This window comes from Pseudophryne corroboree, chromosome 5 (assembly GCF_028390025.1).
Source record: "Pseudophryne corroboree isolate aPseCor3 chromosome 5, aPseCor3.hap2, whole genome shotgun sequence".
NCBI classification, from domain to species: Eukaryota; Metazoa; Chordata; class Amphibia; order Anura; family Myobatrachidae; genus Pseudophryne; species Pseudophryne corroboree.
The window spans coordinates 719,949,509-719,975,156 of record NC_086448.1 but is presented as its reverse complement, the minus strand read 5'-3'; the positions used below and the strand labels follow the sequence as shown (position 1 = coordinate 719,975,156).

General features: G+C 47.1%; 1 protein-coding gene across 3 annotated transcripts in view; it reads left to right on the top strand.

Annotated features, from left to right (window-relative positions):
- TPD52 (tumor protein D52) overlaps positions 1 to 24,778 on the top strand; it is a 187,519-nt gene extending 162,741 nt beyond the window's left edge. For 2 of the 3 annotated variants that reach the window (XM_063923979.1, XM_063923978.1), the window contains 5 exons: positions 1,616 to 1,722; positions 12,081 to 12,229; positions 15,780 to 15,881; positions 20,190 to 20,238; positions 22,055 to 24,778. In XM_063923979.1, coding sequence (XP_063780049.1) covers positions 1,616 to 1,722; positions 12,081 to 12,229; positions 15,780 to 15,881; positions 20,190 to 20,238; positions 22,055 to 22,168 — 521 coding nt within the window. In that variant the 3' untranslated portion in view covers positions 22,169 to 24,778. Of the gene's footprint in view, positions 1 to 1,615; positions 1,723 to 12,080; positions 12,230 to 15,779; positions 15,882 to 20,189; positions 20,277 to 22,054 lie in introns of all 3 variants that reach the window. The other variant, XM_063923980.1, reaches the window with a different exon arrangement.
- Positions 24,779 to 25,648: the final 870 nt, after the last annotated feature.

Sequence of the window (25,648 nt, the reverse complement as noted above, 5' to 3'; positions counted from 1 at the left end):
GGCAGGATTGCCGTTACCTAAATCGATCAAGGCCCATTCCACTAGGAAAGTGGGCTCTTCTTGGGCGGCTGCCCGAGGGGTCTCGGCACTACAGCTGTGTCGAGCTGCTACTTGGTCGGGTACAAACACCTTTGCAAGATTCTATAAGTTTGATACCCTGGCTGAGGAGGACCTCATGTTTGCTGCAGAGTCATCCGCACTCTCCCGCCCGTTTGGGAGCTTTGGTATAATCCCCATGGTCCTTACGGAGTCCCCAGCATCCTCTAGGACGTAAGAGAAAATAAGATTTTAAACCTACCTGTAAATCTTTTTCTCCTAGTCCGTAGAGGATGCTGGGCGCCCGTCCCAAGTGCGGACTACTTCTGCAAGACTTGTATATAGTTTTTGCTTACATAAGGGTTATGTTACAGTTTTCATCAGTCTCGGACTGATGCTGTGTTGTTTCATACGGTTAACTGGTTCGTATATCCCAAGTTATACGGTGTGGATGGTGTGGGCTGGTATGAATCTTGCCCTTGGATTAACAAAAATCCTTTCCTCGTACTGTCCGTCTCCTCTGGGCACAGTTTCTCTAACTGAGGTCTGGAGGAGGGGCATAGAGGGAGGAGCCAGTGCACACCCATACCTAAAGTTCTTTCTTAGTGCCCATGTCTCCTGCGGAGCCCGTCTATCCCCATGGTCCTTACGGAGTCCCCAGCATCCTCTACGGACTAGGAGAAAAAGATTTACCGGTAGGTTTAAAATCTTATTTTTTTCCTGCTACGGTTTCCTCTCCCTATCTTCAGAACACTCTCCTAGGAGGAGCTCCATGTAAGAGTCTTCAGCCTGTGGTTAGGAAGCAAATGATTCTTTATTGGAATTATTGATATTCCACTATGTGCAGGAGATTTGTGTGGCTTCAGCTACATTTCTTTGTATTTAAAACACACATTCCTCAGCATGCCATACCTGGGACTTAATGGGTGGTGATCATTAGATCGACAGTGTCTAGGTCGACAATGTTTAGGTTAGTCACTAGGTCGACAGGGTTTCTAGGTCGACGTGCTAGGTTAAAAGGTTGACATGAGGTTTTTTGGGGGGGTTTTGGTGTCGTTTTCTTCGTAGAGTGACCGGGAACCCCAATTAGTGCACCATGTAGCCTTCTGCAACTGGAGGAAAGAAAATAATGGATATATTTTCGTCGAGTATAAACATGTCCGTTATTTAGGTACATTGAGATTTCCATTTTAAACTAAGTTGTTTAGCCAATAACTGCGGACCCCCACCTCCGATTCAGCATTACTGGGACCTCTGCTGACCAGGCTCCATAATAATTATTAAGGGATGGATAGAGAGGGTTCGGACCCAGGGCTGGAAATTCTGTGCTCCCGAATGGAAGCCTGCATAGTAACACATGCCAACAATTCTGTCCATGCTAGGACATAATTCAGGTGACGAAGTTTGATTTTTGGACATATCCTTAACCAGTATGCTCCCAGCACAAGGCTTGGAATTTCATACAGGCTCATATCCATATTTTACAGGTTGCCATTTTGCTCTTTCAGGCTGTATTCAAGATGCCGTTTATGTTAATAATGTTATTTGTAACCCATACTGATTTTTTTTTTATCAATAGATTTGCTGAAACCTGAATTTGTACCAGAGGGAGAAGATGCAGTGGCTACTGCTGTGGACGCCTTAACGGAGGAGGAACAGGAATTCCTAAGGAAAGAACTTGAGAAGGTACAGTTAAGAGAAGTAATGTGCAGCTTAGTACCCTTCAATGGTTGCATGTATTTCACTCTAACCCTCAGTAGGGCCAGACCTTTACCCTTAGGCCCAGAATAAGAGCAGAGGACACATGTTAAACTCAGTGGAACTCAAAGCAACGGATAAGAACTGGGGCCAATGTGGCATAAAGTAATGGTGAGTTGCGGGCTGCCTGTGAAGGATCGGAGTGCCGCATGACAGGGGAGCTTATGTAATAGCCTGCACGGTGCAGGCTGCGCGGGAATTCCAGTGAGTCTGTTTGAATTTTATAGCATTAATCATTTACAAGGCAAAACCAACAGTGATTATAAGGGGGAGAAGTGAGCCAGTGGAGAGGTTGTCCATGGCAACCAATCAGCTGCTCTGTACAATTTTATAGTATGCTAATTCTAAATGTTACTTCAGTGCTGATTGGTTGCCATGGACAACATCTCCACTGGCTCACTTCTCCTCTCTTTTCACTGCTTAGTACATCTCACCCTTTGTATCAGCTCCTAAAGCTGGGTACACATTACACTATGTGTGTACCCAGCGACATCGCGGGCGATGGGACCCGGCAGGGGCGCCAGCATCGGAAAGTGCATACACACTTGCTGATGCTGTAAGCGACAGCGGGCTCCATGCTGCATTAGCGTTGTCTTCCGTGCAGGGCCGATAGAGCAGCGACATAGCGGGTACACACTTGACAATGTTGTCCGATCTGGCAGATTGTAGTGACATATCGTCTAGTGTGTACCCAGTTTAACTGCCGTGTTATAGGCTGTGTTTCAAAAATGTAAGGAGCTGATTGGTTGGTACTTTCTCTCTAATACCCCTTTCACACCAGCACCTCTGAACATGGGTTTTTGGCACATGAACGCGCATAACTCCTGTTCAGGTGCGGTGTGAAAGGGTGCTGGGGTTGAAATACCGGGTCCAGTGACCCGGTATTTTAACCCTGCTCTTGAGCAGGGCTGAACTCGTGTTCAACCCGGCTCACAGTGCGGTGTGAACGGGAGCCGGGTCAATGCGACCCGGCTCCCGTTCACTCTATATGTACGGGAGGCACTTGGAGATCATGTGATCTCCCAGCACCGCCCACGCCGCGTCACCAACATATGCCGGGTTGCAGTCAGCGGTGTGCAAGGGGCCCCTGAGGCGGGTCGCATCCGGGAGCTTCTGTGTCAGGCTCCCGGGTGCGACCCGCCTAAGGCGGTGTGAAAGTGGTATTAGACTCACGCTTGTACACTAGGGGAAACACTTTGCTAGTATTAGCATATAGTCACAAGCGAGATGGCAGCAAAAGAAGCTAAAGTGGTGGCAGCACAGTGTAGTTAGAAAGTCTGACTTGTGCCACTGAGATTTGTTTTCTGCAGGTCATAGTGCAGACGGGATACAGTCAGGCTTCCGGCAGTCAGATTACTGACTCCAGAATCCCGACACTTTTCGGAATGTTGACACTGGCATCCCGAGTAGGTAGACATCCCGGTGTTGGAATCCCGACAGCTGGGATGCTGAACATTCTGACACAGCGCAGATGAAGAGGTAATGGTGGGGGTGGGGGGCGAGGTTAGGTATAGGCTGCGGGGGAAGGTTAGGGTTAGGCTGCTCCCTGGGAGGGCTAGAGTGCGGGGAGGTGGGGTTAGGGTTAGGCACCCCCCTCCAAGGATTAAGCTGTGGGCCGGGAAGGTTAGGTTTAGGCAGCGTGTAGGGAGGGTTAGGGGGTAGGGGAAAGGGTATAGCACCGCTTACTCACCCCTGTCGGCTTCTTCGCGATCGGGCTCCCAACGTCGGTATTTCGAACATCGGGATTCCGGCAGCTGGCTTTCCCTACAGAACCCGTGCAGCCTACTAGTATGTAATTTTTGTAGCACAAATTATTAAATATAGTATACATATCAAAGCAAAATGTAAGTCAGACGGCCGGATACTACATGCTTCACATATGGTGATTTCAACACACTTTCAAATAATTTATTTATTTATTTTTTCTATGACTTGAATAAAACCTGGCGAATTCTACAAAACTGTCCTTGGGGTAAAGGCTATGCCCAATCTCAAGCAAGTGCTTTCCCTTAAATCTCTTGGGTCCAAACGTATTTATTTTCCAACGGAAAGTGTTACCTGTGAGCTTTGGTTTAGTAGATACTGTACATCACTGCCTGGCCCCCAGGGAGCTTTCCTGAGATGTTGGGTTGCTCATAGAATGTGCTTTTCTGTAGAATTGCAATTGGAAGGTGCAAAAAATGTCCATTAAAGGTTTATAGAGCGTGACCTGATTTGCAGCACTTCTGTGGTGTTAATATTCCCACTCCAACCCTTGATCACTTCTGAACTGCCCAGCTCCTGCTGCGGGCTTCAGCACTCCATCGGCTGCCGTGATCTTGGCGCTGCAAATCCTCCCCCAATACGAATCTGTGCTGCAGTTTTGCACTTTCCTGGTTTGTGTGTTACCTATTTCGTAGCAGTTGGGTCTCGTTAGAAATAAATATATATTTCTCTAACGTCCTAGAGGATGCTGGGACTCCGTAAGGACCATGGGGATAGACGGGCTCCGCAGGAGATATGGGCACTTTAAGAAAGACTTTGACTCTGGGTGTGCACTGGCTCCTCCCTCTATGCCCCTCCTCCAGACCTCAGTTTGATACTGTGCCCAGTAGAGACTGGGTGCATTTCAGGAGCTCTCCTGAGTTTCCTGTAAAGAAAGCATTTTAGTTAGGTTTTTTATGTTCAGGGAGCCTGCTGGCAACAGACTCCCTGCATCGAGGGACTGAGGAGAGAGAAACAGACCCACTTCTCTGAGTTTCAGAGCTCTGTTTCTTAGGCTACAGGACACAATTAGCTCCAGAGGGATCGGTACGCAGGTCTCACCCTAGCCGTCCGTCCCAGAGCCGCACCACCGTCCTCCTAACAGAGCCGGAAGATAGAAGCCGGGTGAGTATTGAGGAAAAGACATCAGAGGCGGCAGAAGAGACCTTGATCTTCACTGAGGTAACGCACAGCACTGCAGCTCTGCGCCATTCCTCCCATTCACCTCTCACACATCGGTCACTGTAAGGGTGCAGGGTGCAGGGGGGGGGGCGCCCTGGGCAGCAATATAAACCTCTCCTGTGGCAAATGTATATATATATACATGTACAGCTGGGCACTGTACATGTATATAAAGAGCCCCCGCCATGTTATTAAGAATTTTGAGCGGGACAGAAGCCCGCCGCCGAGGGGGCGGGGCTTCTCCCTCAGCACTCACCAGCGCCATTTTTCTCCACAGCACCGCTGAGAGGAAGCTCCCCGGACTCTCCCCTTCTTGAAACACGGTGAAAGAGGGTTTTAAAGTAGAGGGGGGGGGGGCGCATATACATACTTAAAAGCGCTACTGGGTAAACATTTTGTGTTTTTTCCTGGGTCATATAGCGCTGGGGTGTGTGCTGGCATACTCTCTCTCGGTCTCTCCAAAGGGCCTGGTGGGGAACCTGTCTTCAGAAAAGAGCTTCCCTGTGTGTATGTGGTGTGTCGGTACGCGTGTGTCGACATGTCTGAGATTGAAGGCTCACCTAAGGAGGAGGGGGAGTGTATGAATGTTAGGTCGCCGTCGGCAGTGCCGACACCTGACTGGATGGATATGTGGAATGTTTTAAGTGCTAATGTTAATTTATTGCACAAAAGAGTAGACAAAGCTGAAGCTGGGGTACAGTCAGGGAGTCAACCCATGCCTGTCCCAATGTCACCTGGATCTTCGGGGTCTCAGAAGCACCCACTATAATAGTTGACACAGATACCGACACAGATTCAGACTCCAGTGTCGACTACGAGGATGCAAAATTACAGCCAAAGGTGGCTAAATGTATTCGATATACGATTATCGCAATAAAAGATGTTTTGCATATCACTGAGGAACCCCCTGTCCCTGACACGAGGGTACACATGTATAAGGGAAAGAAACCTGAGGTCACCTTTCCCTCCTCACATGAGCTGAACGAAGTATGCGAAAAAGCGTGGGAAACTCCAGACAAAAAACTGCAGATTCCCAAAAGGATTCTAATAGCGTATCCTTTCTTGTCGCAGGACAGAATACGGTGGGAATCCTCCCCTAGGGTAGACAAAGCTTTGACGCGCTTATCAAAAAAGATAGCGCTTCCATCCCAAGATACAGCTACCCTCAAGGATCCTGCTGACCGCAAGCAGGAGGTTACCTTGAAGTCCATTTACACGCATTCTGGTACGTTACTCAGACCGGCTATTGCGTCGGCCTGGGTTTGTAGTGCTGTAGCAGCATTGTCAGATTCCTTATCAGCGGATTTTGAGACCCTTGATAAGGTTACCATTTTAATGACCCTAGGGCATATAAAAGATGCTGTCTTATATATGAGGGATGCTCAAAGAGACATTAGTTTACTGGGTTCCAGGATAAACGCTATGTCTATTTCTGCTAGGCGTGTCTTATGGACCCGACCGTGGACAGGTGATGCCGACTCCAAGAGGTATATGGAGTTGTTGCCTTACAAGGGTGAGGAATTGTTTGGAGAGGGCCTCTCGGACCTCGTCTCCACGGCTACGGCAGGTAAACCTAATTTTTTGCCATATATTCCCTCACAATCTAAGAAAGCGCCTCATTATCAAATGCAGTCCTTTCGTTCCAATAAAAGCAAGAGAGTACGTGGATTGTCCTTTCTTGCCAGAGGTAAGGGCAGAGGGAAAAAGCTGCACAACACAGCTAGCTCCCAGGAACAGAAGTCCTCCCCGGCCTCTGCTAAATCCACCGCATGACGCTGGGGCTCCCCTGAGGGAGTCCGCTCCAGTGGGTGCACGTCTTCGACTGTTCAGCCACATCTGGGTTCACTCACAGGTGGATCCCTGGGCAATAGAAATTGTTTCCCAGGGTTACAAGCTGGAATTCGAAGACGTGCCTCCTTGCCGGTTTTTCAATTCGGCCCTACCGACTTCCCCCCTGGAAAGGGAGCTTGTGTTACATGCGATTCGCAAATTGTGTCTTCAACAAGTGGTGGTAGAGGTTCCCCTGCTTCAAAGAGGGAAGGGGTACTACTCAACTCTGTTTGTGGTCCCGAAACCGGACGGTTCGGTCAGACCCATTTTGAATTTAAAATCCCTGCACCTTTACTTAAAACGGTTCAAGTTCAAGATGGAATCGCTCAGAGCGGTCATCGCCAGCCTGGAAGGGGGAGATTTTATGGTATCTCTGGACATAAAGGACGCATACCTGCATGTTCCCATATATCCTCCTCATCAGGCGTACCTGAGATTTGCGGTACAGGAGTGTCATTACCAATTTCAGACGTTGCCGTTTGGGCTTTCCACGGCCCCGAGAATTTTCACCAAGGTAATGGAGGAAATGATGGTGCTCCTGCGCAAGCAGGGTGTCACAATTATCCCGTACTTGGACGATCTCCTCATAAAAGCGAGATCACGGGAGAAGTTGCTGAACAGCGTATCACTTTCACTGAATGTGTTACAGCGACACGACTGGGTTCTCAATATTCCGAAGTCGCAGCTGAATCCTACAACTCGTCTGCCTTTCTTGGGAATGATTCTGGACACAGGCCAGAAGAGGGTTTTTCTGCCGACAGAAAAAGCGCAGGAACTCATGACTCTAGTCATGAACCCGTTGAAGCCAAAATAAGTGTCAATACATCATTGCACTCAAGTCCTGGGAAAAATGGTGGCGACATACGAAGTCATTCCCTACGGCAGATTGCATGCAAGGACCTTCCCATGGGACCTATTGGACAAATGGTCCGGGTCACATCTGCAAATGCATCAGCGAATCACCCTGTCCCCCAGGGCCAGAGTATCTCTCCTGTGGTGGCTGAAAAGTGCTCACCTTCTAGAGGGCCGCAGGTTCGGCATTCAGGACTGGATCCTGGTGACCACGGACGCGAGCCTCCGAGGTTGGGGAGCAGTCACACAGGGAAGAAATTTCCAAGGCCTTTGGTCAAGTCAAGAGACTTGTCTTCACATCAACATCCTGGAACTAAGGGCCATATACAACGCCCTACGTCAAGCAGAGATCTTACTTCGCGATCGACCAGTTCTGATCCAGTCAGACAACGTCACCGCAGTAGCTCATGTAAACCGCCAAGGCGGCACAAGGAGCAGAATGGCAATGGCGGAAGCCACCAGAATTCTTCACTGGGTGGAGAACCATGTAAGCGCTCTGTCAGCAGTGTTCATTCCGGGAGTGGACAACTGGGAAGCAGACTTCCTCAGCAGACACGACGCGCATCCGGGAGAGTGGGGACTTCATCAGGAAGTCTTCGCGCAGATTGCAAGTCGGTGGGGACTGCCCCAAATAGACATGATGGCGTCCTGTCTCAACAAAAAGCTACAAAGGTATTGCGCCAGGTCAAGAGACCCTCAGGCGGTAGCGGTGGACGCCCTAGTGACACCGTGGGTGTTCCAGTCGGTCTATGTGTTTCCTCCTCTTCCTCTCATACCCAAGGTGTTGAGGATAATAAGAAAAAGAGGAGCGAGAACAATGCTTATTATTCCGGATTGGCCACGAAGGACATGGTATCCGGATCTGCAGGAAATGCTCACAGAAGATCCGTGGCCTCTTCCTTTAAGGCAGGACCTGTTACAACAAGGTCCCTGTCTGTTCCAAGACTTACCGCAGCTGCGTTTGATGGCACGGCGGTTGAACGCCGGATCCTAGCGGAAAAAGGTATTCCGGATGAGGTCATTCCTACGCTAATAAAGGCTAGGAAGGACGTGACATCTAAACATTATCACCGAATATGGTGAAAATATGTTTCTTGGTGTGAGGCCAGGAATGCTCCTACGGAAGAATTCCATCTAGGCCGTTTTCTTCACTTCCTACAAACTGGAGTGAATTTGGGCCTAAAATTAGGCTCCATTAAAGTTCAGATTTCGGCCTTATCCATTTTCTTTCAAAAGGAATTGGCCTCTTTACCTGAAGTACAGACTTTTGTGAAGGGAGTACTGCATATTCAGCCTTCTTTTCTACCTCCGGTGGCGCCTTGGGACCTTAACGTGGTGTTAAGTTTCCTTAAGTCACATTGGTTTGAACCACTTAGAACAGTGGAGTTGAAATATCTCACTTGGAAGGTGGTCATGTTGTTAGGCTTGGCTTCAGCTAGGCGATTTTCGGAATTGGCGGCTTTATCACATAAAAGCCCCTATCTGGTTTTCCATATGGATAGAGCGGAATTGCGGACCCGTACTCAATTCCTACCTAAGGTGGTCTCATCCTTTCATATGAACTAACCTATTGTCGTGCCTGTGGCTACACGTGACTTGGAGGATTCCGAGTCCCTTGATGTGGTCAGGGCTTTGAAAATTTACGTGGCCAGAACAGCTAGGATCAGAAAAACAGAAGCACTGTTTGTCCTGTATGCAGCCAACAGGGATGGCGGCCCTGCTTCAAAGCAGACTATTGCTCGCTGGATCGGTAACACGAATCAGCAGGCGCATTCTACGGCAGGATTGCCGTTACCGAAATCGGTTACGGCCCATTCCACTAGGAAGGTGGGCTCGTCTTGGGCGGCTGCCCGAGGGGTCTCGGCACTACAGCTGTGCCGAACTGCTACTTGGTCGGGGTCAAACACTTTTGCAAAGTTCTATAAGTTTGATACCCTGGCTGAGGAGGACCTCCTGTTTGCTCAATCGGTGCTGCAGAGTTATCCTCACTCTCCCGCCCGTTTTGGAGCTTTGGTATAATCCCCATGGTCCTTACGGAGTCCCAGCATCCTCTAGGACGTTAGAGAAAATAAGATTTTAAACCTACCGGTAAATCTTTTTCTCGTAGTCCGTAGAGGATGCTGGGCGCCCGTCCCAAGTGCGGACTACTTCTGCAAGACTTGTATATAGTTATTGCTTACATAAGGGTTATGTTATAGTTTCATCGGTTTTGGACCGATGTTATGATGTTTTTTCATACTGTTAACTAGATAGTTTATCACAAGTTATATGGTGTGATTGGTGTGGCTGGTATGAATCTTGCCCTTGGATTAACAAAAATCCTTTCCTCGTACTGTCGGTCTCCTCTGGGCACAGTTTCTCTAACTGAGGTCTGGAGGAGGGGCATAGAGGGAGGAGCCAGTGCACACCCAGAGTCAAAGTCTTTCTTAAAGTGCCCATGTCTCCTGCGGAGCCCGTCTATCCCCATGGTCCTTACGGAGTCCCAGCATCCTCTACGGACTACGAGAAAAAGATTTACCGGTAGGTTTAAAATCTTATTTATTTTTTTTTATATTGGTTGTGAGGGGATCCTGTTCAGGCACTAATCTTTGGGAATGTTTTTTTTTTTTTTTTTTTTTTTTTGCCATAAACAAGACTAATGTTTGCTTAAATTATCAATTACCTTCCAATTAAAATACCCCCCCCCCCCCCCCCAATAAACTATTATTACTCTTGTATCAAATATTCAGCGGTACTATATGACTGTAAAGTTCATAAATGAATTTCATGTTTACACTTGTGGTATCTGTGTGATGATAATAATAATAATAATAATAATTTTATTTATATAGCGCTCTTTCTCCAATAGGACCCAAGGCGCTTAACAGATACATAGCATAATATAGTACAGAAAATAATGAAGTACATTTTCATAAAATACAGAAGCATGAAGATACTAAAAGGGACATTATGGAAATGCTTGAGTAAACAGAAAAGTCTTGAGTCTACTTTTGAAGGATTCTATAGTTGGGGCCTCTCGCACTGTGCGGGGAAGTGAGTTCCATAGAGTCGGAGCCACATGATTAAAAGCTCGACCCCCAGATGAATTACGGTAGATTCTAGGTACTGCTAAAAGTCCTTCATGTACAGATCGCAGTAATCGAGTGGGGCAGTATGGGGTCAGAAGCTGTTTCAGGTACCTTGGGCCTTGGTCATGTAATGCTTTGAAACTCAGTAAGCCAATCTTGAAGATGATTCGCCATCTTACAGGCAGCCAGTGAAGGGAGTAGAGTACGGGTGTTATGTGGCTAGAACGGGGCTGGTTAGTTAACAGCCTGGCAGCTGTGTTTTGCAACAGCTGTAAGCGGTGCAATTCTTTTGCTGGGAGACCAAGATAGATGGCATTACAGTAGTCTAAACGAGATGATACAAATGCATGTATGACTTTTGGCATATCATCTGAGGGAATTAAGTGCTTGATTCTGGCTATGTTCCTCAGGTGAAAGAATGAGGATTTGATTGTGGCTGATATCTGATGTTTAAGTGTCAAGCCACCATCCAGGACAACGCCAAGATTCCGCACATGATCACTGGTCTGTAATTCTGAATCCCCGAGTGTAAGTCCAGTTGGTTGGCTATGCTGCAGTCTTGTCCTTTGATGTTGCGGTCGTATCATAAGGACCTCTGTTTTATCCGGGTTCAATCGCAGCCAACTGGCACTCATCCACTCCTGTAGTTCAGCTACACAGCCATTTAGGGTTGCTATTGGGTTATCAGTGCCCGGAGCAAAGGACAAGTACAGTTGTGTATCATCTGCATAGCAGTGGTAGACCAGGCCATGGCGCCTGATTATTTCGCCCAGTGGGAGCATGTATACTGCAAAAAGCATGGGGGATAGTATAGAACCTTGTGGGACACCACATGGCAATGGCACTGGTGGTGATGAGTATAATCCAGATGATACTCTCTGTGACTTGCCTGTGAGAAATGATTTGAACCAGCTTAGGACTGTGCCATCCAGACCACAGAAATGTATCAGTCGCTCAATCAGAAGCCCATGGTCCACGGTGATGGGACCCATTATGTATATGCAAATGTTCCAAATTCCCCCCACCTCTACCAAAAAAAAAATTGAAACCCAAAACACTTCCCAAGCAGTTCGGATGATGGGTGCGCGATCTGTATTGCTACAATATTAAACCTTTTGTCTATGCCTTAATTGTTCCCCACTAAGTATATAAATTATATTAATTACATATATAATTATATAAAATGTTTCGCCATCGATGGCAAAACTGTGAGTGGTCATCGATGGTTACCAAATATGCTATGGCAGACCATCAGTGGTTTCACCCATTGGTGGTCATCCCTGTTATATATGTGAATGACCTGCAGGCCAATCACAGCCCGGGGGTGGGGCTTCATGGGTGTCAGGGGCAGAGCTATGTCCGAGTCCTGGCACCTTGAAAGAAAAAAAATAAAGATATTTGTTTATGCTGTGCCATCGATGGAAGGAAACCATCTGGTTTTCTCCCATCGATGGCAAAAGTATTTGACATCGGTCATAAACCATCAGTGATTAGGAATCCTCGATGGTCAATGGCCATCCTTAATGTAGCCACTTTTCTGATACCATTTTTCATTATTAATAGCTTTATTGAAAACATTTATTTGTATTGTGCCTTTCTTTTATTGTATAGGTAGAAGAAGAGATAGAAACCCTGAATCAAGTGCTAGCGGCGAAGGAGAGGCATCTAGCAGAGATTAAAAGGAAGCTTGGGGTAACCACATTGACTGAACTGAAGCAAAATATTTCCAAAGGACTGCAAGATGTGGCCGCCACCAACATGTAAGCTCAGCCCTGCTCCGTTGTGGCTTTATCAGTCACAAACCTCTCAACCAGCATTTCCAGGGCCTGATCCGGAGATTGGAGCAAATCACAGAAGGAGTCTTCCATTGCAATTTAGAATGAAAAGTTAGGACACACCCTTTCCTAACCAGCGGCAGCTGCAGTACCGACCAGCAACCAGCTGCGGCCCGTCCCCCACGCGGTCCGGCCATGCCTGTGTTGGCCGGACCGCGCCCCGAAAACGGCAACTAAGCGCTGCCGTGCCGCCTCCTCCCGCCCAGCGAACGCATCTGCCTGTCAATCAGATGGCCATCTGGCATGCGCCGTCACACTGTGGCGCCAGACCATGCACAGTTCCGACCTGATCGCTGCAGCGTGCGATCGGCTCGGAATGACCCCCCATGTCCACTTTTTAAGGTGTGTATACACGGTGAGATAAATCTGTAATATTTTGACTATATAGTCAAAATCTTATGAAAAGTTAGTGCATATCTCAAGTGTTAGGCAGCTTGCGATACAGATTCGATCCCGATGCACGATCCCATGGGGTCGGTATTGTAAGGCTAGATAGACTCTGCAGGCAAGTCAATCCGGACTATCTAGTGTATTTAGTATAGTCAAAATTGTCACTTAGCACAGATTTTGTCTATGTACGATTTTGACTATCTGGGCTCTGGGGGAGTTCAAGGGAAATCGCATAGTCAAAATCGGGCATAGCAAGGATCTCACCGTGTGTACACACCTTCAAAGAAGGTTCAGTACAATTCTCCCATTAACATTGTAGCCTGATCCAGAGTTGGGATCAAACCAATCAAAAGAGCAAAAAATAAACAGGAGCAATTAGTACCTTGTAAATCCATGCTGTACTTTAGGAGGGGCAGATGTAAAACATACAAAGGGTTATAGTTAGGAACAGCGGCAGATGCACTGCTGCCCACGCAGTGCGGTGGGGCGCTTAGCACATGTAAATATACATGTTTTGTTGTATGTAATATATGTGCTGGGATTGGCTGCACTGTGTGCTTCACAGCCGCCGTGCGGCACTCGGGACTCTGCAGCATTAGGATTCAATCTCCTGCTATGTCTGCTCCCAGACTCCAATTGGCTAATTTCACAGGAGCCTTGGGATGGGCTTAGAAGGAGAGTGCAGTTGCCTATGTCTGACCTAGCTTCCTATTCTAAGTTCCTCCTCAGTCCATGACTAAGGTGCCGTAACAGCATCAAAACAGCTATCGACCAGCTGTCCACCCATCACCCACAGCCTCTCATCCACTCCTGTTCCCTCTCCCTGTCACTCACTGCTGTCACCTAGTGCCGTCACCAGTACTGCAAGTATGGCGGTACGGGGCGGTATGGCGTACCTGTAGAAAAATCCCAGCGGGAACACCGTACCGCCGTGTCACCACCTTGCAGACACCGGATGTTGGAGAGAGGAGAGCGCAGCATGCGAGTCCCCCGAGTCCGGCGGCGTGCACTGAGCCGGTTCGTGAGCCAATCAGAGCTCAAGGACCGACAGCCAATCAGGAGCTGCTGCTGCAGGACCGCGAGCCCTGATTGGCTCGTGGACCGGCGCCAGTTCAGGAGACCGGACTGAGGGCAGGAGAGGGACAGGAGGAGTGCGTGCTGCGCTCTCCTCTCCCCAGCACCAGGCCAGCAGCAGAAGATAGTGCCAGCCCCAGGCAGCAGCAACAACAACGGTGAGTTGCACTGCTAGGGCGTATCTGGCACTGTCGGGGCATATCTGTTACTGTGGTGGCATGTGTATCTGGCACTGTGGTGGCATATGTATCTGGCACTGTGGTGGCATATGTATCTGGCACTGTGGGGGCATGTGTATCTGGCACTGTGGGGGCATGTGTATCTGGCACTGTGGGGGCATATCTGGTACTGTGGGGGCATGTGTATCTGGCACTGTGAGGGCATATGTGTACCTGATACTCTGGGGAAATGTGTATCTGGCACTGTGGGGGCATATATGGCACTACTGGGGCATTTGTGTATCTAGCACCGTGGGGCATTTGTGCATCTGGCACCATGGGGCATTTGTGCACCTGGCACTGTGGGGCCATATGTGTATCTGGCACTATTGGTGTCATACGTGTATCTGGCCCCTCATATGTGTATCACGCCCCCATTTTCATTGCCCATGCCCCATGTGGCATTTGGCCACACCCATTTTTTCGGCACGCGCACACAGTACCTGTAAGACATTTTTTCTACTTGCACCACTGCCCGTCACCCTCTCCTTGGCATTACCCTCACCCCTGTCAACCACTGCGGTCACCTTCTCCTTGGCATCACCCTGTCAACCATTGCTGTCACCCTCTCCCTGGCATTACCCTCTCCCTGTCACACACTGCTGTCACCCTCACCTTACCATTACTCTCTCCCTGTCACTCTTTCTGTCACCCACTGCGGTCACCTACTCCCTGTCCTCTACTACTGCCATTTTCTCCCTGGTGTCACCCTCACCCTTTCTCTAGCATCACCCTCTTCTTGTCAATTACTGCTGTCACCATCTCTCTTACGCACTGCTGTCACTCACTGGTATTACCCATCCCTGTCACTCTCTATCACTCACTGCGGTTACCTTCTACCTGGTGTCATACTCTCCCTGCTGTCACCCTTTTCCTTACATCAACCTCTCTTTCTGTCACCCACTGCGATCACCTACTTCCCGCTGTCAACCACTGCTGTCACTTTCTCCTTGACATTTACTGCAGTCACCTTCTCCCTGGTGTCACCCTCTCCCTGTCACCTACTGCTGTCACCATCTCTGTCTCCCTCTCCCTGTCTCCCACTGCTGTCAATCTTTCCCTGGCATTACCCTCTTCCTGTCACTCTCACCCATTGTGGTCACCCTCTCCCTGCTGTCAACTACTGCTGTCATTCTCTTCCTGGCATCACCCTCTCCCTGTTTCCCACTGCCTGTCACCCTGTCATCCTCTCCCTGCTGCCCACAGCCTGTCACCCTCTACTGGTCAACCACTGCCGCTCCTTGTCACCCACTGTGTCTCACCCACTGCTTCTCTGTCACCCTCTCCCTGTAATCCTCTGCCTCTCCTTATAACCCACTACTGCCACTCCCTGTCACCCTCTCCTGGTCACCCACTGCCTCTCCCAGTCACCCTCTACCCATCAACCACAGGGCTGCAGATGATAAGAGCCTTGTGAAGAGATAAGTGATATGTCAGTGAGGACAGAGCTGCATGTGACAGAGGCAGTGTCACAATGTGAGCATGTAAATGAAGGCAGCATAAGCAACCAAGTAGAAGTTAGATCATGAGAGGAGCAGGATCCCCAGCAGCACAGAGTATATCAGGAGATAAGTGACGTGTCAGTGAGGTCAGGGTGCAGGTTACAGGGGGAGGGTCACAATGTGAAGAAGGGAATGGTGGCAGCACAAGGCCAAAGGCTGAGATATAGTGAAAGGGGCAGGTTCTCGAATAGCATGATCAAATATGTAGATTCAGGGAAATGAGTAGTAGCACCTCTATATGAAGTTGGGGTTCATACATATGACTGGTTTCTCTTGCATTATGTTCACCAGGTACAGGAAGACATCAGAAACTCTGTCCAATGCAGGGCAGAAAGCCTCCGCTGCCATTTCCACGGTTGGGTCAGTCATTACAAAAAAGTTGGTGGATGTAAAGTAAGTATCTGAGCAAATAAAGTTCCCAAGGATCTTTTTCTGCTTTATTTATTAATGTTACAATAACCCTATGGTTTGAATTAGGTGACTTTCCATGCCTGAATATTGGGTGCAAACTTATGTTACACTAAAAGCATTTTGTCCAATCATTAATTTCTCACTATGGGGCCAATGTATTAACAGGTTGTTGTTGGGTTTTTTTTTTTTTTTTTTAAATTTTTCCAAAGAGGCAGTTTTTTCCAAATTTACAGTGCGATATTTAACCACTTAAATGTCATGGTCAGATCACATGCGACTGCGCCGCCCCACTGTGTCCCCCAGTTACTGAGAAGATAATTTTTGCAGATATGAATAATATATTGTTTAGAAGTTTAACAAATACTTTGGAAACTATATTAAATAGAAAATCTAAAAAAAAAATAACATGAACGGATTTTAAGGGAAAAATAGTCAGCTAAGGGTGGTATATACTAAATGGAAAATGCGATAATAACTAAATTTTCGGGGATTTTACTGCATTCTCATATGCACCAAGCCCCGTCCGCCTGTTTACCGATGTGAAGGGTAACACCAGCTCTTGAAGAGCTGGCGTTACCCTATAGAAGCCTATGGGCTACTTTCCGCCTCCCGCCGCCGAGCACCGCACACCGCGCCCCCTCACCTCCTGCTTGCAGTTCTCGGCGGATGCCCGTGCCCGGCTACCTGGTCCTCAGCACTCCTGATCATCGCCTTCCGGCTGCAGGGGAGTTGAAGGAGGAGCCCATACACAGAGGCCCGTCCCTCCGCTCCCGCCCCCCAGGGCTGCACTGTCTGAGTGGGCCGGGAACAGTTACAGGAGTTCCGGCAGATCGCAAAGGACAGCTCTTATCGGGGAGAGCCGTCCTTTGCGATACTAATCGTGCTTGTTACTACATATGCCAGAGGTTCCCAAACGCAGTCCTCAAGGCACCACAACAGTCCAGGTTTTAGGTATATCCATTGCTCAGCACAGATGGTTAAATCAAATTGACTAGGGTGCTAATTAAGTCACCTGTGGCCAGGCATGGATACATTTAAAAGTAAATCAGGACCGTTGGGGTGCCTTGAGGACTGAGTTTGGGAAACTCTGACATATGCGGTTAGTATGTAGGCGAAGTGTGGTGGACGTTAGTACATCCCGCCCTAAGTACCTCGCCATGTATCATTGCTGAAATGTTGGGGGGAGGCAGAAGCTCAAGTACAGCTTCAGATATATCACTGTTGCCTTGCTGAGCTTATTCATGTGACTGACAACCTTCAAGACTCTTACTGAGCACCAATACAGTTATAGAACTAAAATAATATATGATGCTAATCTTCATGTCTAGTGTCTTTTACAAAGCACCTATCAGTTAACATTCATTATTTCACGGTTTTATCTTCAAGTGTTTCTGTGTACTGAAGCTTTTGGCTTGAACTAAGATTTAAAGAGGTATACCTCAATACCCCATAACTAGGGCACAGTATGAGCAGGATGGAATTCCCAAATCATTCCAGAAATGCGTCTTCCATTATTTAGTTGTTATACCTTCACATTAGAGAATATTTTCACCCTATACCTACACCTATCTGTCCCCTCCCGCAGCCTATCCATAACTCTCTGCTCACCCGGCCTAATCCTAACCCTTCCCCTAGTGCAGAGGTTCCCAAACTGTGTGCCGTGGCTCCCTGGGGTGCCTCGGGACACTTGCAAGGGTGCCCTGGGTTGGTGGTCCAGGACCAATTCAAATTATTCATGGTCAATATAATAGGCAAAACCAGTGCTGGTGGCTGCCAGTCATAAAATATGTGGCCAAACAGAAGCAAATATTGTCATTCACCACACAACTGACCCTAAGGATGACATATAAACGCGATCTACTTAATGTAATATTTCTTTCTAAATTTCTCAATAAGAAATTTTTGGCTTAGGGGTGTCGTGAAAAAAATTCTGATATTCTATGGCGCCGTGATTCAAAAAAGTTTGGAAACCACTGCCCTAGTGCCTGCCTATCCATCTGACCCTAACCCCGGTACTTACACAGTTGTGATTCTGACTGCTGGGAACATGGCCACCCCCCTCTGAGATGACTAAGTCCGGACAGGTTGGAAAAATAATAGCTAATAAAAGTATCTCCTTGGATTGTCTCTACCCTACCTTATTTACTCATTTGTATTTTAGTCAACACATAGTGCAAAATAATTGCAGATTATACATACATACTAATAATATATCACGTAGGCTTTGTTTATTTGCCTGTTTATTATAATAAAGACTTTGCATACAATTTTGGGTCTTATGTATATATACTTAGCTGTAATTGATGGTAATTACTTTGTCTGTATACATTCCACACAGCTCTACACTGGCTGTACGTACAGTATGCCCTGTCTGTCTGTGTTTCTTGCCGTGTAATGTGTATTCTGATCACTGGTGTAATGCAGGCTGGCAGGCATGCCTTTGTTCCAGTAGTAAGTTATTGGGTCTGATTCAGAGTTGGACGCACACCGGTTGAGTGATTATCGGCCGGCTACGCATGCGTCTGAGTCACACTGTGCGTGTGCCACGGTGGTCTTGCAACGGCAGTCATGGAGAGGATTTATTCGTAAAGTGATTGACAGTCAGGGCCCGTTTAAGGCAGATAACAAGGGGAAGCATAGGCGCGTCACGGCGGGGCGTTTCTCAGCCAGCACCTGTGATCCTGTACCCAGTAGCAGTAACTCCTGCGTCTCCTTTCCAGCGGCAATGCCGCACGTCCATAGGCCCGATTATCAGAAGCCCCATAGCCGACTGATCTGTGAGCAGAACTGCATGTTTGTGCACAGCCGCTGGGACTCGCAAATCCACCGGTGGGCTTCCCCAGACAAATCCAGGCGGTGCGTACGCATTCACCGCTGCGGATGCATTAGTGTACATCTCTGAACCAGACCTGTATTCTGTATCTTTATCTCTCCAGCTGTGATGCATGCCTTGTATTTACTTTGATTAATTCTTGCTATCTTTTTCCTTTAATGCTGCCCTATAGTATACGGTCTATACAGCATTCAATTAGTATGCCTGCTATGAGGTAATGTATTTAGCTGTAAGCCTTGTTTGATGTTTTGACATCATTAATGGGGTTTCCTGGTCCAGTAGCAGAGATTCCCATTATGGGAAGTTCCTATGCCGCAGGTCAGGCGGCCTTCATGTACAGTAACAGTGGTGGCGCTAATGGTGGGGATTTCCCAAGCCCTCAGCTCTGGGCCCTGGCAGTTCACATTGTGTAAGGTTGGTAACAAAGGCTGTGCTAGAAGCAATTACAGCCTCTCTATAAACACCTAGGGCCTAATTCAGAGTTGATCGCAGCAGCAAATTTGTGAGCAGTTGGGCAAAACCATGTGCAGTGCAGGGGGCAGATATAACATGTGCAGAGAGAGTTAGATTTGGGTGGGGTGTGTTCAAACTGAAATCTAAATGGCAGTGTAAAAATAAAGCAGTATTTACCCTGCACAGAAACAAAATAACCCACCCAAATCTAACTCGCTCTGCAAATGTTATATATGCCCCTCCCCCCCCCCCCCCCCCCCGCAGTGCACATGGTTTTGCCCAACTGCTAACAAATTTTCTGCTGCGATCAACTCTGAATTACCCCCCATGTTAGTACAGTGCTGCAGAGGAAGAGTAACCGGCCTGCTATAACCATACGTAGTGCCCGGTACAGGGGTCACTTATGTGCTGCATCCTTTTACATCACTTTGCACAATTTTAGAACCATGAGCATGTGACCTGTTTAAAATATTAGAAATGTTCATCAACATTAATCTTGCCATCTCATCTATCAGTTTAAGTAACGCAGTAGGTGCACTGACAGCACTCAATTATTATTATTATTGTTATCATCATCATTATTATCCTTTATATATCGCCACAAGGATTCCGCATCACCTATCAAACTACATAAATAGATCCAGTGCAAACAAAACGAGATAAAGGGGGAGGTTTTATCAAAGTTTGGAGAAAGCTAAAGTAGAGGGGAATAAACTCCCCCAAAACCAGCTATGAAACGGCAAGAGCCATCTGTGATGGACCGTGATGTCCTGGCCACAGTGTGAGTAGATCTAGAGCAGCTATTAGTTTTACAGCTGACTGCAGCTTTACCATGCTGGGACCAGTATATCGCAGCCTATAGGCCGAGTGTGTCTGCATGAAGCGGAAGTGATCTCCACATTCAGCTGCCCTCTTTATTTACGTGTGTTGAAATAACTAATGATAATGTTAGTAAATAGCACACCAATGTGAAATATGTTTCTGTTTTATTCCCCACCCCACAGAAATTCTCCCACTTACAAGTCCTTTGAAGAGAAAGTGGAAAACTTGAAGGTGGGATATTAAATTGGCTTAGCAGTGACAACATGGGGGTAAATTTACTAAGGTTTTTTGTAGAACTGTGTGATGTTGCTCATGCACCTATTCAGAGCAGTACGTATGCAAAGTGGGCGCTAAATCCAGACCGATCGCCTGCATCTAGTATGGGGTCGGTGTAAGCAGCAAGGATAGTGACGGTGACTGCTCCCGTGGACGGGGGAACCGGGGTGGTGCAATCAAATAAATATATATGACTCAGAATGTGGGTGTATAGTATTCTGATCCGCTTCCGGAAATGCGCTCACATTACGTACGACTCAGAATCAGGCTCTTAATGTTTTAGTTACATGTGGGTACTAGGGTGGAAGAAATGCATGTACTCTCATTTAAGTGTAAAACATTTACCTTTCAATGGATATCTTGCTTTATCTGAAATGTTAGTGACCATCCCAAGTCCCCTCCATATAACTCCATACAGATTTCCCAATCTATTTGAATACCCTGACACAGCATGAGTACGGCTGAGCTAGTGTAAATGTCGGCGTTTCTTCTTTACCCCTTCCAGAATCTTTAAATAAGAAATTCTTTGTAGTTCCAACCTTGTGAACACAGATAACAAATGAGAATGTTAGCACAACAGTATATGGCATATCAATGCTACAGTTGGTACAGCATGGCTCACAAGTTACAATGCACTACCACACCCTACATACAAATGTGCGGAGAATGTAGCATCTTAACTCTGACCAGACAGTTCAAACATTTGAAGTGTTCCTTTTTAGGGAGCACATTCCTCGCAAAAAACGTAGGGCCCAATTCAGCATGGAACATATCTGCGATGAAGCCCTTTTACAGTGTGTGCACACACAGATGCCACACTGCACGCGCGCACACAGTGAGATGCGACAGAATCTCACATACAGATGTAGGGCTACATCGCAAACGTGCACTGCTGGTGCTGCTAGGCTATCCGGCACCGAGCCGCGCCAAGGCGGCGCACAAAGATGCTCCCATTCGTGTAAATGGTGCACGTCTATGACGCCTGCCCCAGACGCGAACGCACCCTGTGATAACCAGGGCGTAGCCAGATGCGCATGTAGCCACAACATCTGTATGCGAATGCCTCTGCCTGATTAAAAGGCAGATGCATTTGCAGGGCGGGCGAGGGCGTCATGTCGGCGTTTCCGGGGGCGAAATTGGGTGGGGTGAGGTTTGGACAATGCAGGTGTGTCCGCACCGTTTGCAGGGCGAACTGTGGCGGCTGTGTGACGTCACATACAGCCGCTGCGACCCAAAAGATGGCGGGTAGCAGGCAGAGGGCTGCCCTTATCATGCGAGCGCTTTACTGCTGAGTGGAACACTCGCATGGTAGCTGTTGGGAAGGGCCCGGCCTGTGGGGCGGACTTGCCTTGTTCTGGGTTTCCCCCCCCGCATGATAGTGTAAAGAGTTGTTTTGCACATCTACAACCCATGCTGAATTAGGTCCTTAATCTTTACGTTCAACACATGTCGCCATCTAGTGGCATCAGAATATATTGACATAAACTACATTGCCTGAAGCTAACAGCAGGGAAGTGCTTGCTAGATAAAGGGCTGGTGTCATTTTATCACTGTTATGCCTAGCCCCATCTAATCTAGCCTAGGGATGGGCAATCCGTGGCACCCTAACTGCTGTGGAACTACACATTCCAGCAAGTACAACTAATTGCAATATTTTAGTGTAACAGAATTGCACAGAGTATGAACAGTGGCTGATCCATTGCCTCATTCTTCCAGTCTTGTCTGTGTCCTGCCTCTTTATATTATCATTAATGTTTTATCTTTGCTACAGTCAAAAGTCAGTGGCAGCAAACAGCCAGCTGGAGACTTTGGAGAAGTTCTGACCTCTGCTGCCAACGCCAGTGCTACAGAAGACCTATCAGAAAAGGATCTCGAAACCCAGTGAAATCACCATTGTATTCAGCCAACACTGAAAGATGCTGCAAGAAAATTTAAAGCACACCCAGAGCGCCCTCTTGTGTTCTCATTGGACATTTTCCATGTCTTTAGTTCTCTTTGCCTTGTGTTTAACACGTGACACATAGCCGTTGCCTGTTCTCAGTGGATATATAAGTATTTTGTGGGCTAAGCCAAGATTTATCCTGTTGAGTCACCAGGGATGAGTGACCCTACTGGGGCATGCCTCCATTGCGTATAGGTGATGGGTGCACTTTAACCTTAGCTAGTGACCTATTCTGCACTAAATGGGTTGAATAGCCTGTTCTATGTTTATCTAGTTGTCCCAATAATGTGTGGTGGGTGGAAAGAGGGATTTTTATGCTTAATACACATTACTCCTTTACTACTGCCAAAAATGTGTTACACTGGATTGTTATGTTATTGTGTAGACTCTTATGAAAAGTGTACTAAATATGTGCTGTAATAACTGCACATATCTGTACGTCTCTCAGCTCCGTTATCCTGCATATCCTCACGCTCAGCGGACATTACTGGCACTATGAAATCTACAGCTGCTGTACTGTAGTATGGTGAAATGTTGACTCAAAAAAAAATAAAAAAAATAAAAAAATATATATATAAATATGCGAAAGGGGGAGAAGAACTAGCGCCTTATGGTGTAGTATGATTTTACAGAGTGCGTTTCGACACACACATAAAAGTAGTTTGCGTACCAGATAGGCTTTGATACAAGCCACTATCACTTTCCACTCGGGCTGTTTATCACCATCCTCCGGGGTTTGTTGGGATTCGGCCAATCGGGGTCCAGATGTTGGACTTCTGACTGTTGGGATCCAGACGGCAGAGATCTGTAGTGTTCCGGAACCAAGAATATGCCCAGCTGCAGCAGCTCTTCCCTTGCTGTCTTAACCTTTTGCACTTCTAATCAGCACTGCAGTCAGAGGTCTGACTCTGTTCAGTCTCCTCTTCCCTTCTAGTCCGACTGGTGTCCGTCTCTCCTTCAGCAGCAGCCGGCACTCACATACTTGGGTCAACTTACCCAGGTGCCAGAATTCAAAAAAAATCAGACGTCCCTAAATTAAACGACACTCAGAGGCAACAACGTGTCAACGTTTCGGGGCTTAACGCCCTGTGGTCAGGACCAAACACTTACACTGTTGCTGTACAATAGGGTTTACACCAGAGGTTCTCAAACTCTGTCCTCGGGGGCCCACACAGTGCATGTTTTGCAGGTCTCCTCACAGAATCGCAAGTGAAATAATTAGCTCCACCTGTGGACCTTTTAAAATGTGTCAGTGAGAAAATTAATACACCTGTGCACCTGCTGGGTTACCTGCAAAACATGCACTGTGTGGGCTCCCGAGGACCGAGTTTGAGAACCTCTGGTTTACACTATTGCTGTTCAGTCCGTACGACGGGGCTTTAAGCCCAGAAACGTTGACTTACTGAATTATACACCTGTTGCACATTGTTTACTCTGAGTGCCGCTTATTTTATGTACGTGTGTGTGTATGTGTGTGTGTGTGTGTGTGTATATATATATATATATATATATATAACCTCTAATAGGTGCGACGCTCTCAGAGTGAATAATACCACTCTCACAGCGGCATGTACCCTGAGAGTGCCGCACCTATTGGAAGTTAAGTGACATGTATTGTGGGGGCACCCAGGTCAGTAAAGACTGTTTGAGGGGTGCCGTACACCAATACATAAATGTTTTTTTTCCATGTTCACTTTTTGGCTTCTGCTTTGACCCCACATGTGTAGAATATGCAAGGGAGATTTGTAGGAGAAAAGATGGTACACGTTTGAGCATAATCTGCAGTAAGACGTCTCCTGTCCTTCTCTGCTTCTCTTCTAATACAATTCAAGTATACTGGTTACAGTAGTTTGCCCAAGATCAGTGGAGTCACTGGACCCCAAACAGCATCGAGCCTGGATGCATAAACGTGGGGGAGAGAGCAGGTATCGCATGTCCATTATCCTAGAGACTACAGCTCATCCGTTCCCGAGGATAGAGCAGTGTCATTATTCTTATTGATCCCTGAATCTGTGCACTCATTACTATTGCTTCAGCCCACACAAGGACTGTCCCTGATAACGATTTGGTTCACTCAATAAAACATCTCCTACAACTTTGCTTTCTGTGTTTGGTTTCCTCCTGGTTTTATCTGCTAAAAAAGAATCACTGCCAAGATGGAAAGAAACCAGGTAAGGCATTGCAGGATGATATGTACAAGTACCGTTATTTACAGGTGGAATCCTCTCTATACTATGGCTTGCTGGTATAACTGGTTGTGTAATAATTTGGTCACTGCAATGTAACATGTACGCTACTTTACATGTGCTGCAGTAATGACTGTTGTGAAGAGGTTTAATTGACAAGTTTTCTTATATGGTTTATTGTACTTGTTTTGTTTTTCCAAGTTCTGTAGTTGTGCATGCGATCCCCACATCAAATAGGAATTCAAATAGGTTATTTCTTTTTATTGGGGTAAGGAAGGTTTATTTGAGGCTTGTTTTCACAACCAAACTATGTTTTATAAAACTTGCCAGTTTAATAAAAATCAAAATAAAATGTTCTGATAAATTATTTTCTTTCATCTTTTTTTTTTTTTTTTACAGATGTTTATTTGCTCTTTAACAAATGTGCTCATAAGCTCATTAACGAACATTGGGGGCTATTCAGGTTTGTTAGCAAACCAAAAAAGCACACTAATGGGCAAAACCATGTTACACTGCAGGTGGGGCAGATGTAACGTGCAGAGTTAGATTTGGGTCGTTTCTGTACAGGGTAAATACTAGCTGCTTTTTAATTTTACACCCCACCCAAATCTAAGTCTGCATATGTTACATCTGGCCCACCTGCAGTGCAGCATGGTTTTGTTCTACTTGAAGTGAACTTGGTGATTTTAGAACTCTCATACGTCCTAGAGGATGCTGGGGTCCACTTCAGTACCATGGGGTATAGACGTTCCGCAGGAGCCATGGGCACTTTAAGACTTTTCAAGGGTGTGAACTGGCTCCTCCCTCTATGCCCCTCCTCCACACCTCAGTTTTAGAAATGTGTCCAGGCAGACTGGATGCACTCCAGAGGAGCTCTACTGAGTTTCTCTGAAAAGACTTATGTTATTTTTTTTCAGGGAGAACAACAATCTCCCTGCAACAGTCTCCCTGCTTCGTGGGACTGAGGGGGCAGAAGTAGGAACCAACTTCCTGAAGAGTTTCATGGCTCTGCTTTTGGCTGACAGGACACCATTAGCTCCTGAAGGGAACTGAACGCTAGCCGTGCCTAGATGCTCCCCCCCACAGCACGCCGTCACCCCTCTCACAGAGCCAGAAGACAGATGAGTGTTAGAAGACAGATCTTCAATCAAGAAAGTGACGGCTAAAGGTACCGCACGGCTGGCGGGAGCGCAGCACGCCATGTTGCCCACACATACACAGGCACTGCAGGGTGCGG